Below are 17,446 nucleotides of genomic sequence, written 5' to 3' on the forward strand. Positions count from 1 at the left end.
TCGGCTTGAAGGCTGAAGCCTCATGTCTGCAGACATAGGAAGGATTACCTGAAGCGGGACTTCCGAGAGGATCGACATAGGTAACTTGATCAAAACAGATATTGCTGTGCTAACTGTTGTTAGACATGATAGATGCTATTCGTGATATCTTCAATGTAAGTCTTAGACCTCATGTTAGAGGGAATCATTCCGAAGACGCCCCTGAGGCTACTGACCAGTGACGAGTAAATCGCTCATGGGCGACAAGCACATTGCAATTGCCCGCTTAGGTTTGCTTCATTGTTCAACCAGATTGACCAGCTAGGGTGCGGCTACTCGATCATCTCTGGAGGTTGATGAGGCCAGCACGTTAGGGGTAGCAAGAATACATGTGCCCAAGACTTGGATGAAAATGTCACATCATGCTAGCATGATTCCAAATATTATGCGTGCGGCAATCTCGACATAATGGCCTCAGAAGCGCGAATACTATCATTGTCATGAGTGCCTGTCACGCACGCTGCATTTGTGGTGGAATATGCCTAGTCTAGAAAGCCAACCAGTAACACAAGAAGGCATCTCATTCGTAAGACCCAGCACTAGTGTCTCAGGCTCAGGGCTTGACATAATAGGACTTTTGTTTAAATCAGGGGCGGGTAACATGAGGTTTGATTCTATTCGTCCAGTCGTCGTCATTACTCATGCCATTATAGCTTCATGTCCAAATGCAGGTAACCTCCCACGGAAACGACTAGTCTTGTTCTTCCTCGTGTATTCCCATGCAAAATCATCACCAGCGCAACTCCTTCCCATCAAATATTCATCGCAGTTTCGTCGCTTTCCGCGGTTTGAACGCCGGCTCAGCCGGCGGTTCCTGCTTGGCGACGATATTATCCACGCGATCCCATATGCTTTTCGGACTCCAATCGCTATCGAACATCTGGGATATCCAGTAAAAGGGATTTCCGGGGGACATGTGCATATGACAACGGCCTGCCAAAGAGTTATTCGAGCTGAAATGTAAGTATAGACACCATTTCCACTCACCATCATCCGTGACCTTCTTCATGTCCCTCCATGTCTGTCTGCAAAATCCTTCATGGCTATCTTCCAAGCCAGTCCAAAACCATCGGGCAACATGGTCTCCGAGGAAATCGTCGGTAGCGTAGCGTGATTCGGGAGCGCGTCGGTAGTATTGCCAATGAAGTAGAAGGATGTTTGCGCTCTTCTTCGCAACTTCGAGATATTGCCGGTAGGACTCTTGTCTATCTTCTTTCTGTAGTCTTATCAGTAAAGAGTCTTCAAGCTGTAGAGACAATGGCGTAATACCTCTTTTGCAGCGCAGAGGAAGGGACTTCGCTTGTGGTGTTCCGTGGTTGCAGCAAGCTCATGGAGTATGATAAACGTCACGAGATAGACTGTGAAGAAGGATGTTCGAATCTTTTTGCAGCAGAGTTTCTCAAGGTCTTCAAGAATATGCTCGTGGTGCTTGACCAGTCGTACATGAGCCAGAGAGCGGATTTGCGAGGTCATCGTTGGCGGGGTGGGAATTCTGTCGATCAAAGGGTGGAATTCGTCTTTCGCTGGTGACATGCCTAGGCAGTTTTGACTCTTCGGATCTTTGTTATAGATCCATGAAGGGCGTGTCATGATCCCTGGCGAAGGACCCTTGTTAGAACATGTAATACCTTATTTTGACAAGAACTCAATTGGTGCCGAAACCTGGGTTCGGAAAGGTAAAAACACTTACGCTGGGCGAAACAGAATTTGAACAAGTTCAGCAATAGACGCCGGTCGATTGGATGTTGATCACAATCGTTGTAGTACTCTAATGCCACTTTGTAGTGTTTCGAAATGAGCTGGTCGGTATCACCTCGATAGGCTTGCTCCTCCCAGCCCTTCACCGCGTTGGCCTCGATATAAGCTTCCAGCTGCTCCCTTGACGAACTCACGCTAGCAAGAGCGTACGGCTCCAGTTTCGTCTCTTCGACCTCGCCATTCGCTTCGTTCATCCAGAAATAGCTGATTTGGTCCACCGGCATGGAATCTTTGTCGAACTTGCGAACTCGGATATTCATCGGTACAGAACACAGTCCTCGCGTTACAAGTTGGATGTCATGTTCAGCTTCGTCAAACCAGTTCTCGATATCGATTATGTTAGCGGGAAGACCCGGCCTCGTGTTGATACCGGCGTAGTTGACATTGTAAAGGACGACATCGGCAAGTTTGGTTCGTATGCACGGCTGGCGATGAATGACTTTTGAAGAACTCAAGTCGACTTTCGCACAAGTCAAGCAGGGTCCGTCGCGATTTTCCGTATCAACTTCGCACTAACATCGCATGGTCAATATCAAGGGTCCCATCTTCTTTGCAGCAATCGTCGATGCCAAGCTTGGAAGAGGACATAGCCAACTCACCTTGAGACGCTGCATGCGACATCGAATACACGCGCCAATCTTGCGAGTGTCAGCCACGGCACGCCGATCCTCGTCCGTCAGTACGCGTTTGCGTCGACCAGCTGACTTTGGCTCTCGTGCTTGATTAGAGATGTTTGACTCAGAGTCCTTTGGCCGGGGGACAATTTCCAACACTCGACCACCCTCATTGCTACCTTTTTCCATCGAAGTCTGCGCTGACTCCTTGTAGAGGGGAGGCTTCGAGGAGACGTCAGCAAGTGATTTGACTCGATGAGCGTTTCCTGCCTGTTCTGGTGGCTCAAGGGAACTGGACTCGTTTGTCGGAGAGTTCAAGCACTGCTTCCTGGCCTGCTTCTGAAACGGTGGATGGTTGTTGTTCATTCGACTATCGCCTTGCAGACTAGGCAGAAGAGGGTTCTCAGGTTGCTGACGAGGCACGGCGCCACGAGAAGTCGGGCTGATCGAAGTTGATTGTGGCCGTTCGGCGGACAACGGGAAACCGCTCTGGAGCAAGAGGTTCTCCTGAGGCGAGACAATATCCTCTGGACTGGAAGAACCGTAGGATAGAGTTGTTGATCTCGGTGGAGATGGCATTTGCGAGTTTGCCGTAGTCGAGACGCGTTCCCTGGAATTATCCCAATGATTCAACCGCCCATAGGGGTTGAAATGTTGGCCGTGAAAAGAGGCCGCTCGTTCGATGGGTTGATTATCCTGCGGCCGAGTACCATTGTTCTGTTGCACGGGGCAGGTGTAGACCGGACCGACCGGCCATGGGACTCTAGTCGGAAGAGTGCTTGTTTGCTGACCTATTCCATCCGAGGAGCCATGATCGAGGGAGGATGGAGCCGTAGCCCAGCCAATATGTTGTGGCGCGTCGACATTGTAGAGCTCATTGATGGCTTGGTAAAAACCTTGAGGATTGTTCTGGTTTTCAAGAGTGCCATACGGCCAGTGGTCATGAGTTGCCGAGTCTCTGTATTGGCCATCATAGGGTGCCGAGTAAACAGAGTATCCAGCATCGTTCAAAGGCTTGGTGTTCTGAATCCTGATTAGTCATTTTTCTTCTCCCTTCTCGTTTGACTCAGACCGTCTTTTCACGGTTCTATGTGGAAGGTAGCATGGGCAGAAATACTGCGAGGGTTATTGAGCTGGGTCAGGAATGGCTTACAAAGACTAATGGGTCACAGTGCTCGGGCCATTGAGCTCCTCGATCCTCCATCTTCTGGTATCAAGTCGAGTGTGGCCGCAGTTATCGCAAAGAGCAAGTAGTTCTCTTGGGTGTGGCATCAACCGGTGATGCACAGGCAAACCGAGTTCTCAATCGAATGACCGGGAAAATTCGACGACAAGGGTAAGGCGCACTTGGCTTGTGTTCCCACCCGTCAATTGACAGTCAGATCTCGTGATTCGATGCTGCTCGGGATAATGTTGAGAAAGGATTGGCTTGAGAAGTTATACAGGTCGGACAAGTGGGCGTCTCCGAAGGCAGGATACCGATGAGAACTGTCTCCTTGAAGCGCCCGAATTCTATCCTTCTTTGAAGGATACATGTATGGTGAGATAACGCGGCTCCCCATTCCGCTTTAATGATGTTTTGCTATCTTGGCGGCTCCCCGCTTCAAGGATCTACACCATTGTCTTCAAGACCAACCATGATATTCCACTGCTTCTCTGTCTTTCCCAGAATTTAGGAGTACATTTCTTCTTCCTGTCTGCTGAATGTGAATGTGGGCATGCAACGGCATCCCTGTTTGTAGTCATATATCATCCAGCGGTTGACCGAGCATGTTCACCTGTGCAGGCTGTGTCTGACGGGGGCGTCGCTCCCTACTGCCGTATCTTTGGGCTTTAGGCCCACCACAGGCGTAGAAATCGAAGTAAGTGACGTGCCAGAGGACGTGGACGAATCCAAAGCTGACCCGGATTTACCGGAAATCTGTGCCCTATCAAGACCATCTTTGAGCTCGTGCGTACGTTAACCTCGCGACTGGGATTAGTGCGTGGGCGTTGAGCCTGCGGAGGATTCAAGATCCTGCGGCGGATAGGCTGCATGAAGGCGATACCAGGGTGCAGACCCAGCATCCGGCCGTTGATTCCACATCAGGGAGCAAACAATCTGAACCCCGGCGCTGAGCCAACTCGGTGCTCTCCGGGGAAGTACGGATGTTTACAGTCTCTGGAATACCTGAGACATAATCTTCACTGCAGACTTTTACCACGTTCTTGATCATGTGAATCTGCAACAGACTACCCAATGCGACCTGGCTGATTTGGATTTGAGCTCTCGCCGAGGGTGGATGGAGTCGTCTGAGGATGGGGCCGCCGTCCACCTGTCCTTGATCACCGTCAAGGAGTACATACTTCGCACTCACGGAATACTTTTTTTTTTAAAAAAAAAAAAATGCACTGTGCGCCCTACACTCCTTCTAGTCTAGGCCGTCTGTCTTGGTCTGTCTTGGTCTGTCGCCTTTCCCCGGTCCGATGGACCTGTCGGCTCGTGGACGGAGGTTAAAGGATCTGGAAGCAATGTGGAGGCGCCCGTATGCCATGCCAAGTCGCTATCACGAAATAGGAAAATGCTTTTGAGCGCTAGCAGGTTCTAGATTTGAGACTATGGACCGCGGGAACAGGTGGTTATTGTATGGATGTGTCTGTTGGGCTGAGGCTGTGAGGGCTATTCCGTCAATGTGGGTAGAGATAGAGCCCTCCCGAGATTCAAGATAACTGATGAGACACAGCCAGAGCTTCCGTAGCGAGATCTGCGTCAGCCCTCACTTCATCTCAATACACATCACTCGGGGGATATGTAGCACACAATGCCTCGAAGGCAATTGAATGTTCGATTTTACCGATTTCGCGGGGAGTATCCCCAGGAGAACGTGGCCTCGGAGAAATATTCGGCGATCACGACTAATCGAATCCAAAAGGATCAAGACCCGTAAGTTGCTGTCTTGAATCCATCGTCATTTCCCCGTCATAGCATCCTATCTACGGTGTACTTACTGCACGGCCTTGGCGCCATTCTGGGTCTCATCTTACGAATGCAAATAAATGGGGGTCAAAGGGGGGAGCGGGAGGGGGACAGTTCTCCATTCCAAAGCTTCAACCCGCGTCCGTTGAGGGTTGGCGACTTTCTTCACGAAGTTAATAATTCGTCTACCAGCGAATGCTCGAACAGGAATGGCCCTTATCCCCATCGAAAGTCTTGTCCTCCACCAAGTCGCTGACGGCCTGACGGCCTACACGCTTCAGGGAAGACGACTCCAGCGAGCCAAGCCTGGGATCGTTCAAACTTTTAGAGGGGCCTCTTGGGCCGCATCGGGAGCTTAGTTGAACCCTTTGAGTTTGAAAACGTCGAGAGACCGGGGGCTGGGCTGATACCTAAAGTAGTCTTGTATAAGAAGCACAAGGACCTGCGTGAGGTGCTTGAACCAGCACACCGAGACGTCAAACGTTCTTTTCTCAACATATCTCCGGCCGAGGCAGTATGCTCCATGATGTTCTCAGGACGAAGCATGCCATTGTGAACACCAATGATTGCTGGGTCTGAAGCGGCTACATGGAGTGTATGGAGCATGGAGGAACGCCCGCCCCCCGTGTTTGGTTTTGAGGGTTTGCGGCGGACCCCCGATTTGCTGGCCTGTGTCTGCTTCAGTCGAGACCCTGAAGCTGGTGTTCTCATCATAGCAGCATTCACTCTTAGTCCACTAAACTCGGTGTCTCCATGTGGATCTTAACGCAAGAAAGCATTCCTAGAGCATTCCCAAGAATTGGACTGCACACCCCTCACGAGCTTTCTCGACCGGACTGTCTCTGTTGCCCAAAATCTGATCTCTGAGGAGTCATCCAGCCACAACACGCAACCTTAGATGTGTTCAACATGGACAGTACAATGTATTAGGCGAATAGCTTACTTGAAACGAAACCTACTTCCCTTGAAATTGACCCGATAGCGCTCTTCGACCCCTACCCGACACCTTGTCACGCCGTTGTCTTAAGGCTTCAAGACACTGAATTTCAGACAGCGACTACCTAGTCACTAGAAAGAGACAACAATGCATGTGTGAGACCACATGATAGCCTATAACACTCCAGCTTGGACAGTCGCAACTTCGCGAGTTACCGATTACTATAGTTCATTGAGACTTCAAGAGTCTCAACCCACGAGCTCATTCTCAACCATACAGCAACACCCCAAAGGGCGCTAATAATTAAGCCCTACGGGCACGGAATCCCGGGCACTGTAAGTACATGTGGGCAAAACTGTCTAAGACCCTTCACCCGCTAGAGCTCATAGATTGACTGGTGTCGCCGAAGGTTCCGAACGATACGAACTGAGGAAAGGGGCGGCGGGGTTGCACAACAGTAGACTGTCTCAAGAGTCGGCAGCTGAAGAAAGACTTTTACTAGCTTTGTGGCTTACGGTGAAACAAAAAGCGGTCAGAATGATCATGATCGTCACAGGTATTTGGCGCCTATCCGTGGATATCGTGAGGCTGGGACAGTAGACTGGCAGCCCGGATGCTGAGGAATTGAACTTCGTCGCAAGAGCGCATGGACTCTAGGAAGTAGTATTCACGAGTACCTAATTATTCACTTACCTACCTAAATATCGTATATGGCTCACTGCTTTGAATTGAGATATCCTGATAATGATGAGCTAACAAGCTACGTGTGGTGGAAGCCTGGGAGCGACCCTGAAATTCGGAGAAATCCATGTCTTCTACCTAAGTTGACCATGAACCAAGCCTCTCTCGGAGACGTTTGTGTCTTCCGAGGAGGACACCAAGTGACAGACGGGGGCCAAGCTTCTGCGAGGTAATCTTAATGGTATTGGCCCCGGCGAGGATCTTCCTGCCACAGCATTTGCGCCATACCCCTGGCGACCCTGGAGGCGAAAAGAAAGAAATGGCCCCAACCAGTGGAAGCCTACGATATAGATCCTGATGCAGATGAGCTTTGTTCTACGTTTGATGTAAGACCCAGCCGGCATGCAAAGAGGGGATAGTTACACAACGTGAGAGTGAGGAAGTCGGATTGCTCCGCACAAGATCTGCTTGTTCAAGAGGCTTATTTTCTCATGAGAACGAAGCTAATGCGTGTAAGTCCTAGAAGGGTTCGCGCCATTTGTGTCACATATCAGAACTCAACTTCCTTCTGCAGTGCCGTCGCAGATGCTATCATGCTGACGGTAATTTCCTCCTCAGTGAACTGAGTACAGCCGGTTGTCGCTGTCTAAGGTTCTGACCAGGCCCCTCTGCCAGCCATCTCTTCGTCTTGTCCTTGCCAGAGCTGGGTGGTATGCATGGTAAGCTACACTGACGGGGAGCATCGACGCATCGTACGGGGTCAAGCCTCAAAAAGCTGCAGCACAATTGATATCACGGAGACTTACTGAGATCTTTGCATGCAGATGCTGGTCGACATTATGAGGCCTCTTTGAGCAAGGGAGCCGAAAAGTGACCGAAAGACAAGGAGAAACATCCAGTTCTTGTCGGCTTGGGTGGAGGCATACTTGTGTGACGAGGCCCTGTCGTCACCGCGCCACTGGCATTTAGCTGAAAGAACTGGGACGGACAGCACAGCACTCATTGCAGAATCAATACTGCTACCCATGAGCGTGGAAGGATATGCCAATCCTTGAGGCTATGGAGGGGGATCTTTGTAGTTTGTTGGCTTGCTTAGCGGTGGGGTGTACAATTCCAAGAGCATTAACGTGTCCCAAAGATTTGATGGCGGCCCAGGGACTTGGAGTGCGTCCTAGACATAGGTATACCAGCGGTGCCAGCCTTTTTTTCCCTCTTTCCCCCTCTCGGACCTTTGGTTTCTTTTTCTCCCCGATATTGGTGTCTACTAGACACTGTAGGAGGAAACACTGTGTAGGATCTCACGTCCGGAAAAGGGATGGGTCTGTTTCCTCCTTTCCCAGCCTGCCAACATGAGTATCACACGTGTCCACTGTCAAGATGGATGAGACAACACTAAGAAGAGAGGCGAAGTGAGGGCCGGGGCGAGGCACGAAGGCCCGGGGCGGCCCTGGTGGCACATCGTCGCACATGGTACATTGCTTATTTCGCCGCCAGCCGCGAATCCTCCACGTTCAGTCCAGAGCTTAACGCCAAAAGAGCACACACCAAACACGGCCAGGCAGAATGGTAGACTTTTTGCTGCATTCGTCACTCTTATTTGAAGGTCTTCTTGTTTGGATTTGGATCTCTATTTGCAGCCCTATCAGATATGTGCCTTTCGTGGTGCCCTTGATGCAGGGTGGGAGCATGTCACGAGTTATGGCACACAGCAATGGGCATACGGAGTATAGTAAAGTGGCCTAACCTATTAAAGTAGAAATAGATAAAAGAGAAAGGTCTATATATAGGATATAAATAAGATATACGTAATATAGTATATAATAGGTACTTTGTAAATTACGGTCCTTATCTTTGTTATGTAATATACCCCTTAATTACTATTATAAGGGAGCTATTATATTTAAAATAGGACCTCCGAATAGCTTTATAAAGGCCCGATTTAGTTAAATATAAATAAAAGAAAAATAAATATAAAGGATATGCGTCTTTTAAAGCGCGTTTATTATTAATATCCCCTTTATTTAAAGTAAATAGAATCTTAATTAGGAATAGTACGTAGTTTATTACTTCCGGTATATAAATTAATAAAAGCGAGGCTATTTATTTACTTTATATATATTTAAAATTTCGTAGCCTCGCCTCGCTATTATTTTTTTTTTTTTTTAATTTTTTATAGTCGTTATATATACCTTTATTTACTACGCGCGCACGCTAGCGCCGTTAAATCTTTTATTAATTTTATTTTAAATATAAATATTTAATATATCCGTAATTATTAGTAAGTTTTATATAATTTTTATAATATATCCTATATATATATTATATAGTTTATTAAAAGTTTAGTTAAATAACGATAGTAACGAGGCCTTTATAGTCGAGTCCCCTCCCTGCCTCCGCCGACTTATCCTTTTTATATATTAGGGCCCTATTATTAAGCTCTCCTTCCCTAGCTAGGAGGACGTTAAGGCTATTACTAAAAATATTAAAAATTTTAAAAAGTTCGAGGCTTTTTTTAGTAATAAGGACGTAGGCTATAATAAAGATATAGGCGGTTATAAGAGCTTTAGTAATAAGCTTTTATTTCTTTTTATTTTAAAGTCCGAAAGCGAAGAGGAGTTTAAAGAGGAGGAGGACGATAATAAAGATAAGGATATAGACGACCTACTTTTTAAAAAGGGTATATTATATACTATTTTTTTAAGTATTTATATTTAATATTATTTAGATTTTAAAAAGCGTAAGCTCGCGGCTATTTTTATTAATAAAAAGGGCGCTAAAAAATAAAAAAAGAATAAAAAAAAGAGAACGTTAAAAAGTAAAGGTACCCCCCGTAATAAATATAGTTCTTTTTATTTATAAAGACCTATTTAATATATATTTAGTCTTTAAGAAGCTTAAAGGCGAGGCTCTCGAGGAGCGGGATATTTAGTATATACCCTATTTTTAGGTAGCCCTTTAATATATTGACCGTGAGGATAATAGTTATTATTTTATAAGAAGTAGTAGCCGGTGTGCGCGCTATTTTAATAGCCGTTTAGCTAAAGCTTATATCGATATATTAATTATTTTATAGTTAATAATTTAGGCTCTTACCGAGGTAATTATAAATAGCGCTCCTCCCTTTATAAATATATTATCGTTTTTTATCGTTAAAAAGCGTACTTTTAACTATAATTTTAATAAGAAATCGTTAAACTTTATAGTATCGTTTATTAAATAGATAATAATATTAAAAAATACGAGGACTATATCCGTTTTTAAACGGACGACTTCTTCTTTTTATATTCCCCGACCCCTCTCCTAAGTACGCCGGTATTATTTATTATATTTATTATAGTCGTTTATAACTAACTTTTTATTACTCCCCCCGCTTTTATACTCTAGGTTATTAACCTAATAGTCGTTCTACTCTTAGCTCCCCCTATTACCCCCGCTATTATTAGTTTTATAGACTTTAAAGTATATAAAGTATAGTTTTTAATATACATAACCGGTCTCTTTACTATCGATACTATAGTTTTAGTAATTTCGTTCTTTTTAAATTAGGAGTTTAATTAATAAATATAAGCCTAAGTCCTATTTTTATATATATATACCCTACGGGGTAAGGTTATTTTAGGAGTTTAGGCCTTTAAGCTAAGAAAAGTTTTATTTATTTTATTTTAGGCCTCTAGGCTATACTCTAGGTTCTATTTATAGTTTATTTTTAGGTACTAAGTTTTTCTAAGCGTAGCTTAAATTAATTACTTTTAACTACTCTAGTTATTTATAATGATTTTTTATATATTATAAAGGTTAAGGAGTATATAGAAGTGTTTAAACTTAGTTTATAAAAGGTTTTTAATAAGTCTATTTATTAATATATCTTTTATTAATATATACATAACCTCGAAGCTATTTTTAGCGTGCTCTTATTTAAGCTATATATTCTATATATCGATATAACGAAGCTATATAGCTATTTTCTTCCCTTTCTTTACGACGAGTCGAATCGTTTATTAATTATCGTACTTAACTAACTATATTTCTTTTAGGTTAAGGGCAATATCTTTAAAAAGGCGCTTTAGAGCTATAGTTTTTTTTACGGTTTTTTTAAAATAAAAAGCTTAGTTTCGGTAATTAATATTATAACCGTCGCTTAGCGTACGGATTTTTATTAAATTAAGCTACTAAAAAAGAACATTATATACTTTTAAAATAATTTTCGTATTGCTTTATTATTTATAAAGCTAGTATCCCTAGCTAGAAATAATAATTACGTACTTAGTACGCTACTATATAAGAGTACGAAATATTTTATTATATATAGATATCGAATATATTAATTAATAGCCTTAGTATAGATTACGCTTAGGTTAGTTAAGAACTATAATAATTATAAATAAATAAAAGCGATATTTAGTTTAATTATAATAGCTATATAGAGTATACTTCTAACCTTCTTTTAGAAGCTCTTTATCTCTTTTTTTATAGCCTACCCCTCGTTTAGTTTAAACTCTTACTATAGTAGAGGGGTAGCTAGATTTATTATATTTATAAAGTCGAAGCGCTTAGTAACGTATTTAATATATACGTCGTAAGCTAAGTAAACTTTATAAATAGTACGGTCTTATAAAATCCGCACTCCGAGGAAGTAATTAATCGGTCTATTTTCTTTAAAGTTAATATATTCTTTAATCCCGTTTACGACTTCCTAAGCGGCCTTTTAGTTATCTTTATAATAAAGGACTATAAAGTTATCGACGTAAAATATTAGTATTACTTTCCGGTTTACTATTTAATAAATATAGATCTCTTCGTAGCTATATATTATATCTATATTACAAAGTATAAATATAAAGGTCTAGAACTATAAAATTAATAAGTTTTAGAGCCTATATAAAGCGTATTAAAATCTTCTTATTTTCTTAATAACTTTATATCCCTTAAATAGTTCTACGATTACTAGCTTATCGCTCTTAATAAGCGCGTTAAAGAATACGTTAATAGCGTTATATTAATTAGCCTCGAGGTTGAATTAAATAGCTATTGCTATTATAAGCTTAAAGGCCTTTATAGCAAGCGTTAAGGTACGTATTTTATAAAGGGTTAAGCGGTTATATATCTCCCTTTATATATATACTACTTTTACTTCGTAGACCTCGTTATTAATATTATATTTATAAATATATATTTACTTTAATAGAAGTAGGATCCTTGTTTAGGATCATAGTTAACCTCCTCCTATATACTAATATTTTTAGCTTTTTTATTTCGTATCTATAGCTTCTTTAAATAGCTTTTATAGTTACTATAAAAGATATTTAATATTATTAAACTTTTTTAATAAGCTCGCGAAATTAACTTTATTAGGTTATAGCTTATATACTATACTAGGGCGCTCTAAGTAGGTCCTATAAACTACTCCTTTTAATATTTAATAAAGTATTATATATCCTATATTACTTTCTTTTATTACTTTTTATTAATTAGGTATAAAGGTAGAGAAAAAGCAGTCCTAATAGTGCTTATAATAATCGCCGTTTTCTATATTTAAATATAAAAGCGTTATAAAGATACTACTATTAAAGCGTTATAGAGGTTTACGGGCTCTATTTAAATATTTAGGACCCGTATAAACCTTACTTAGCTCTCGCTAAGGCTATTTATATAAACTCTATTTTTATATAATAATAGAAATTTATTATAAGGGTTCCTTATTAACGTCGACTTTAATATTAGGAATTATATTTCGTAATCGTACTTTTTACTACGTACTTTAACTTCTTATTAAGAGCCGTTAAGAATTAAAAGCTTAAGAACCTCGTAATATATATAAGCGCTTATAAAGAGGACTATAGACTACGTAGAGCTATTTATAACTTAGTTACTATACCCCTTTTTTACCCCTACCCCAAGCTCGTATAAAGGGGTTATTTTAGGGGTTAATAATACGGTAAAACTAAGTTAGCTTTATTAATATTATTATTTATACCCTAGAGTACGTCTATCGGTTATTTAGCGTCCTAAATAATTAAAAATTTAATAGTAATATTATCCTCGACTATAAAGTTATCCTAAATATTAATATTTCCAAAGTCTAGATCTACCTCCCTAAGTATTTAAATTATTTCGTTATTAACGTTAAAAAGTTTTTATATTTTTAAAATTACTAGATTTATTTATTTACTTATAATAGCTTACTCTTCGTATATAGGATTATAAAAGACTTTTTTATTAAACTTAATATTCTTTATAACGAATACCTATTCGAGCGCGGGTACTTAGATCCTATATAATTATACATTTCGGTATATATTTAACTAAATATTTAATATACCCGCGGAGAAGTATTTATATTCTTTTATTATATACCCTTTTTACGATCCTATAAAAAGGATATACTTAGTAGCTATATATATATAGACTACTAAAATACGGGGTTATTAATTTAGAATTCTATATTTAGTAACCCGTTTATTATTAGCGCTAATATCGCTTCTATTAGTTAATTTTTATTATAATAGCAAGTCTTTATCGTTAGCCTCCCGTAAAGTAATATTATAAATAAATATTGCTACTAATACCGCTTCGTCCTAGAGCTTCTTAGGAGGTTTATAAAAAGGCATATTTTATAAGCTTTAATAATTACGAGTTAACCTACTCTTTTATATTACCTATAGGTTCCTTTATATATAGAAGTAGAAGTTCTATTTTAATTTTTAGCTTATTATACTATATTTTATAAACGTGTTTAACGTTTATTATAAGGACCGCGGTTTCGTTATTATTTTAAAAGAAGTAGATTAGAGTTCTTTTTTAACGACGGATCGCTACTTCGAGGCTCTAGAATATATAAAGCACTTCTTTTTCGGTTTTATTTTTTAAAAAGAACCCCCTAAGCTATTTATTATATTCGTTAAAGGCTATAAATATATATTATCGTCTATTTAAAGAGGGCTCGAAATAAAAGAGATCTTAATATACTCAGTACTATAGCCGTAAAGCGCATTTTAAAGGCGGTCCTTTTAAAATTACTAATTTAGCTTTAAATATTATATAAGCTTTATATTTAACTTATATTAGAGGCTTAATATATACTCTACGAGTTTTATATAGAAGTTAACGAAGGGTATTAAGTCCTAAATAACCAGTTTTAAAGTACTATAAAAGCGTATTATTAAATCTTTTACGAATACGTTAATATAAGCGGCAGAACTTTCTATAGCTAACTAATAATATAATACTAGCTAGGCTTTTAAAGATACGGTTAAGGGCTATAGTAGAAAGGTAAGATTAAAAGAGCTTATATTTAAAAAAGACTAAGTTATTTTTTTAAATTAATTACTTTTTAACGGTATTTTTATAAAGCGTTCTTTATTATAAAATATAATCTAGACTATAGTATTAGAGTGCGCTTCTATTTAAAAAAGTCTTTAAGACTATATTTATATAGAAGCCCTCGATATAAGTAACGTTTTAAAGCTTTAAATGTATATTCCCTCCCCTTTAGGTCTATTTAAAACGCCCTTTATAATCCGAGTCCTATATATAATAACGGGTAATATAATAGTTTTTAATTTAACGTAGTTATCGTTACTTAATAATATATAGCTTTTAAATTTTAATAAGCTCTTATCGTTAACTAAGTATATCGCCCCGTAGCTATTTATTACCGTATTTTAAAATAAAGGATAAGTGCTATTTATAGGGGTATTAAAAATTACATTCAATTCTGTTTTTTAACTTTTAATAAGTATAGCGACTACGTAGCCCTCGTCTTAGTTTATTAATAAGCTCGTTATAAGCTAGTTAGAGGATCCTTTTAAAAGCCGAGGCTTTTTAGGGGTTCTATCGTCCTTTAGTTAATTAACTTTTTTAAGTTTACTATAAAATAATTTCTATTTATTTAATTTAATCGCGGTAAGGACCTCTTCTATATAGCTATTAGATATTTATATTAAGGACCTATTAGTATTACGATTTATAAGTGCCTACTTTAGTTTTTAATATACCGAAGGCCGCTAACGGTATACGTAATTATACGGGTATATAACGTCCCCCTTATTATTTACGTTTTTATATAAGTTAGAACGCCCTAAGAAAGTAAAATAAGCCCCTCTTTAGCCTAAAGGCCGTTTCGTATATACTTTTTAGGTTACTAAGCTAAACGTATATATAATCTCCCCGAGGGTTTTAATATACGTCCTAAAAGCGATTAATTTATAGAAAGCGTTATGAGTTCGTTAGCCCTATATAGGGTTAAACCTAAACTTAACTACTTTTAAAAAATTAATTATAGCGATCTCTTTTTAAATTTCTAGAATATTATATATCTTTATTTAAAAATAAATAGACTACTACTTTTTATATTAGCGTTAGGTATTAACTCCGTTCTTTGCTTTATTAAGGACTTATTTATATTTTTACCGAACTATACTCTTAACTATAGCCTTAGAGGGCGCTAAATCCTATTTTAGTTACTAGACGATCCGTTAAATACTAAACTTAATACCTTTTTAGGTTACTTTCTAGAATACGTATTTATAAAGAGTAATAATAATAGACTTTTTTAACTATTAAATAAAGAGTTTAATATATATATTAATATTATTATATTTAAGAGCTATAATTTAGTAGTATTTAGCGGAAAGCTCTTATTCCTTTTAAATATTTTCGAGTATATAGATCTTCTTTACGGGTACAGTATAAGGATATATTTAGTTATATAAAGTTAGTAATATAGCTAGTCTTATAAAAAGAACTCTAGCTAGATCTTATAGATTATTTATATTCGAGGATATTAAAAAGGTCGTGCTAAGAGTTAGGGCTAGAAGTTATTAATAAAGGATCTTTTATTTTTATTAATCGTTTTTAAACGCCTTACGGCGAGTTTTATAAGCTCGTCGTTCTTTTTTATTATAAGTTAAAAATAATAGTTCGAAATTTAATAATAAAGAGAATACTATAAGAGGAGCGAGGAATACGTCGGAGTCTAGAGCGTTTAGATCGACGTATTTCTAAACTTCGAGGCCTTTATTTATAAAATAAAAAGCTTAGAACTATTTAATTTAACTATCGCGGCTAGTTAACTTAGCTTAATTAAAAGTTAATATAAAGATATTTATTATTTTAAAGAGATAATAAGAATTATATTAATAAATACGTTATTATATTTTGGGGTCTTAATTAAGAGCTGGGCTTATAACTATTATAAATTATAGTATATAGTAATAGGTATACGGAATATAGTAAAGTAGCCTAACTTATTAAAGTAAAAATAGATAAAAGAGAAAGGTCTATATATAGGATGTAAATGAGATATACGTAATATAGTACGTAATAGGCACTTTGTAGATTGCGGTCCCTATCCTTGTTACGTAACAGAGCAGCTATGCTAGGATCATTGATCTCTCTTCATCTGCTGTGAGCCTGGGATGTCCTCCCCAGCCTGAATCCGAGGTGCCAAGCCTGCATCATGCAAGCTGATATCCGTACTTCCTGCCCCTTTGCACAGGTATTGTAAACGGCGCCATAGTCTAGCTTACGAGGGGACGCAGCCCAAGACCCTCTCCGAAGGTATTCAGAGAAGCCACTTCCAGATATCTTATGTCATCAACAAGTTGAATGCAGTAACGTTACTCCCGTAAACTGGGACTACGAAGACAATTCCGTGCTTTCAACTCCCAAAACCAGGCCTCGTGCTTGTGGCCTTCTCGGCCGAATACAATTAGCCTCGGAATTACGCTTGATTCAAGAGACCAAATCTCACCGGAGGTGAGTCCAGCTCCCCGACTTTCAACATCAAATCGGTTTGGAATCATTACGCGAACGAGACAATATACGACGTGAGCGTCGGGCAACGGCCGTAACCATACCAATGCTCAGCCTGAGGCAGCAGCTTAACATGCTCTTCCCATCCAGTTTGATCGGGAGTTCGCGCGCATATCCTGCCGGAGATCCGTCAAGGGCCAATAAACATACGTATGGCGCATCCCACTCTTCCCTCTCCTTCTTGGCAAGGACGGCGTTCCTAGACTGCATGCTCCAAGTTGTCACGGTCCGTAACGCGGGGCCTGGGTGGGCAGAAAAAGCAACAGCCCTTCCTCTGACCTCAATCCTTATTGTACCACCGCAGCAAAAGGAATGAAACCATGAATAGCGCTCAAACCATCCGGAATGTTCCCCGGTAGTGCGCCTCTCTCATGCCTTAGTATCAAAGGAAAGCCATGCTCGAAGCTCTTTCTGCAGTGTACGGAGGTACTGTGCAGCTTTCTGCCCAAGATGCCGAGAGCTGCAAGTGTTCGGATGCGCGTCACTATGGGTCGATGGGCTTGACTGAACAACCACCTCAACACGTGGAATACGTACGCTCGATCCACACAAAGGTGTAGAGATGAAACCGACTCTCTGACATCGCGAAGAGAGGACAAGATCGTCCATCTGAGGTGAAGAGATAAAGATGCAGTGAACATATAGATA

General features: G+C 40.1%; 2 protein-coding genes across 2 annotated transcripts; one reads left to right on the forward strand and one right to left on the reverse strand.

Annotated features, from left to right (window-relative positions):
• Positions 1-799: 799 nt before the first annotated feature.
• BDZ83DRAFT_752005 (uncharacterized protein) lies at positions 800-3,615 on the reverse strand (the record flags this gene model as incomplete). Its single annotated transcript, XM_060514132.1, has 6 exons — positions 800-972; positions 1,027-1,255; positions 1,309-1,634; positions 1,730-2,309; positions 2,397-3,434; positions 3,565-3,615. The coding sequence occupies 6 exons, from the start codon at positions 3,613-3,615 to the stop codon at positions 800-802; spliced, it is 2,397 nt and encodes a 798-aa protein (XP_060365267.1).
• A 13,194-nt stretch (positions 3,616-16,809) lies between these two features.
• Positions 16,810-17,194, forward strand: BDZ83DRAFT_620768 (uncharacterized protein). The gene has a single exon (XM_060508214.1). The coding sequence runs from the start codon at positions 16,845-16,847 to the stop codon at positions 17,112-17,114; it is 270 nt and encodes an 89-aa protein (XP_060365268.1). The 5' UTR covers positions 16,810-16,844; the 3' UTR covers positions 17,115-17,194.
• The last annotated feature ends 252 nt before the right edge of the window (positions 17,195-17,446 follow it).

Source organism: Colletotrichum acutatum (genome assembly GCF_030867785.1).
Source record: "Colletotrichum acutatum strain CBS 112980 chromosome Unknown BDZ83scaffold_44, whole genome shotgun sequence".
In the NCBI taxonomy this organism is placed as follows: domain Eukaryota; kingdom Fungi; phylum Ascomycota; class Sordariomycetes; order Glomerellales; family Glomerellaceae; genus Colletotrichum; species Colletotrichum acutatum.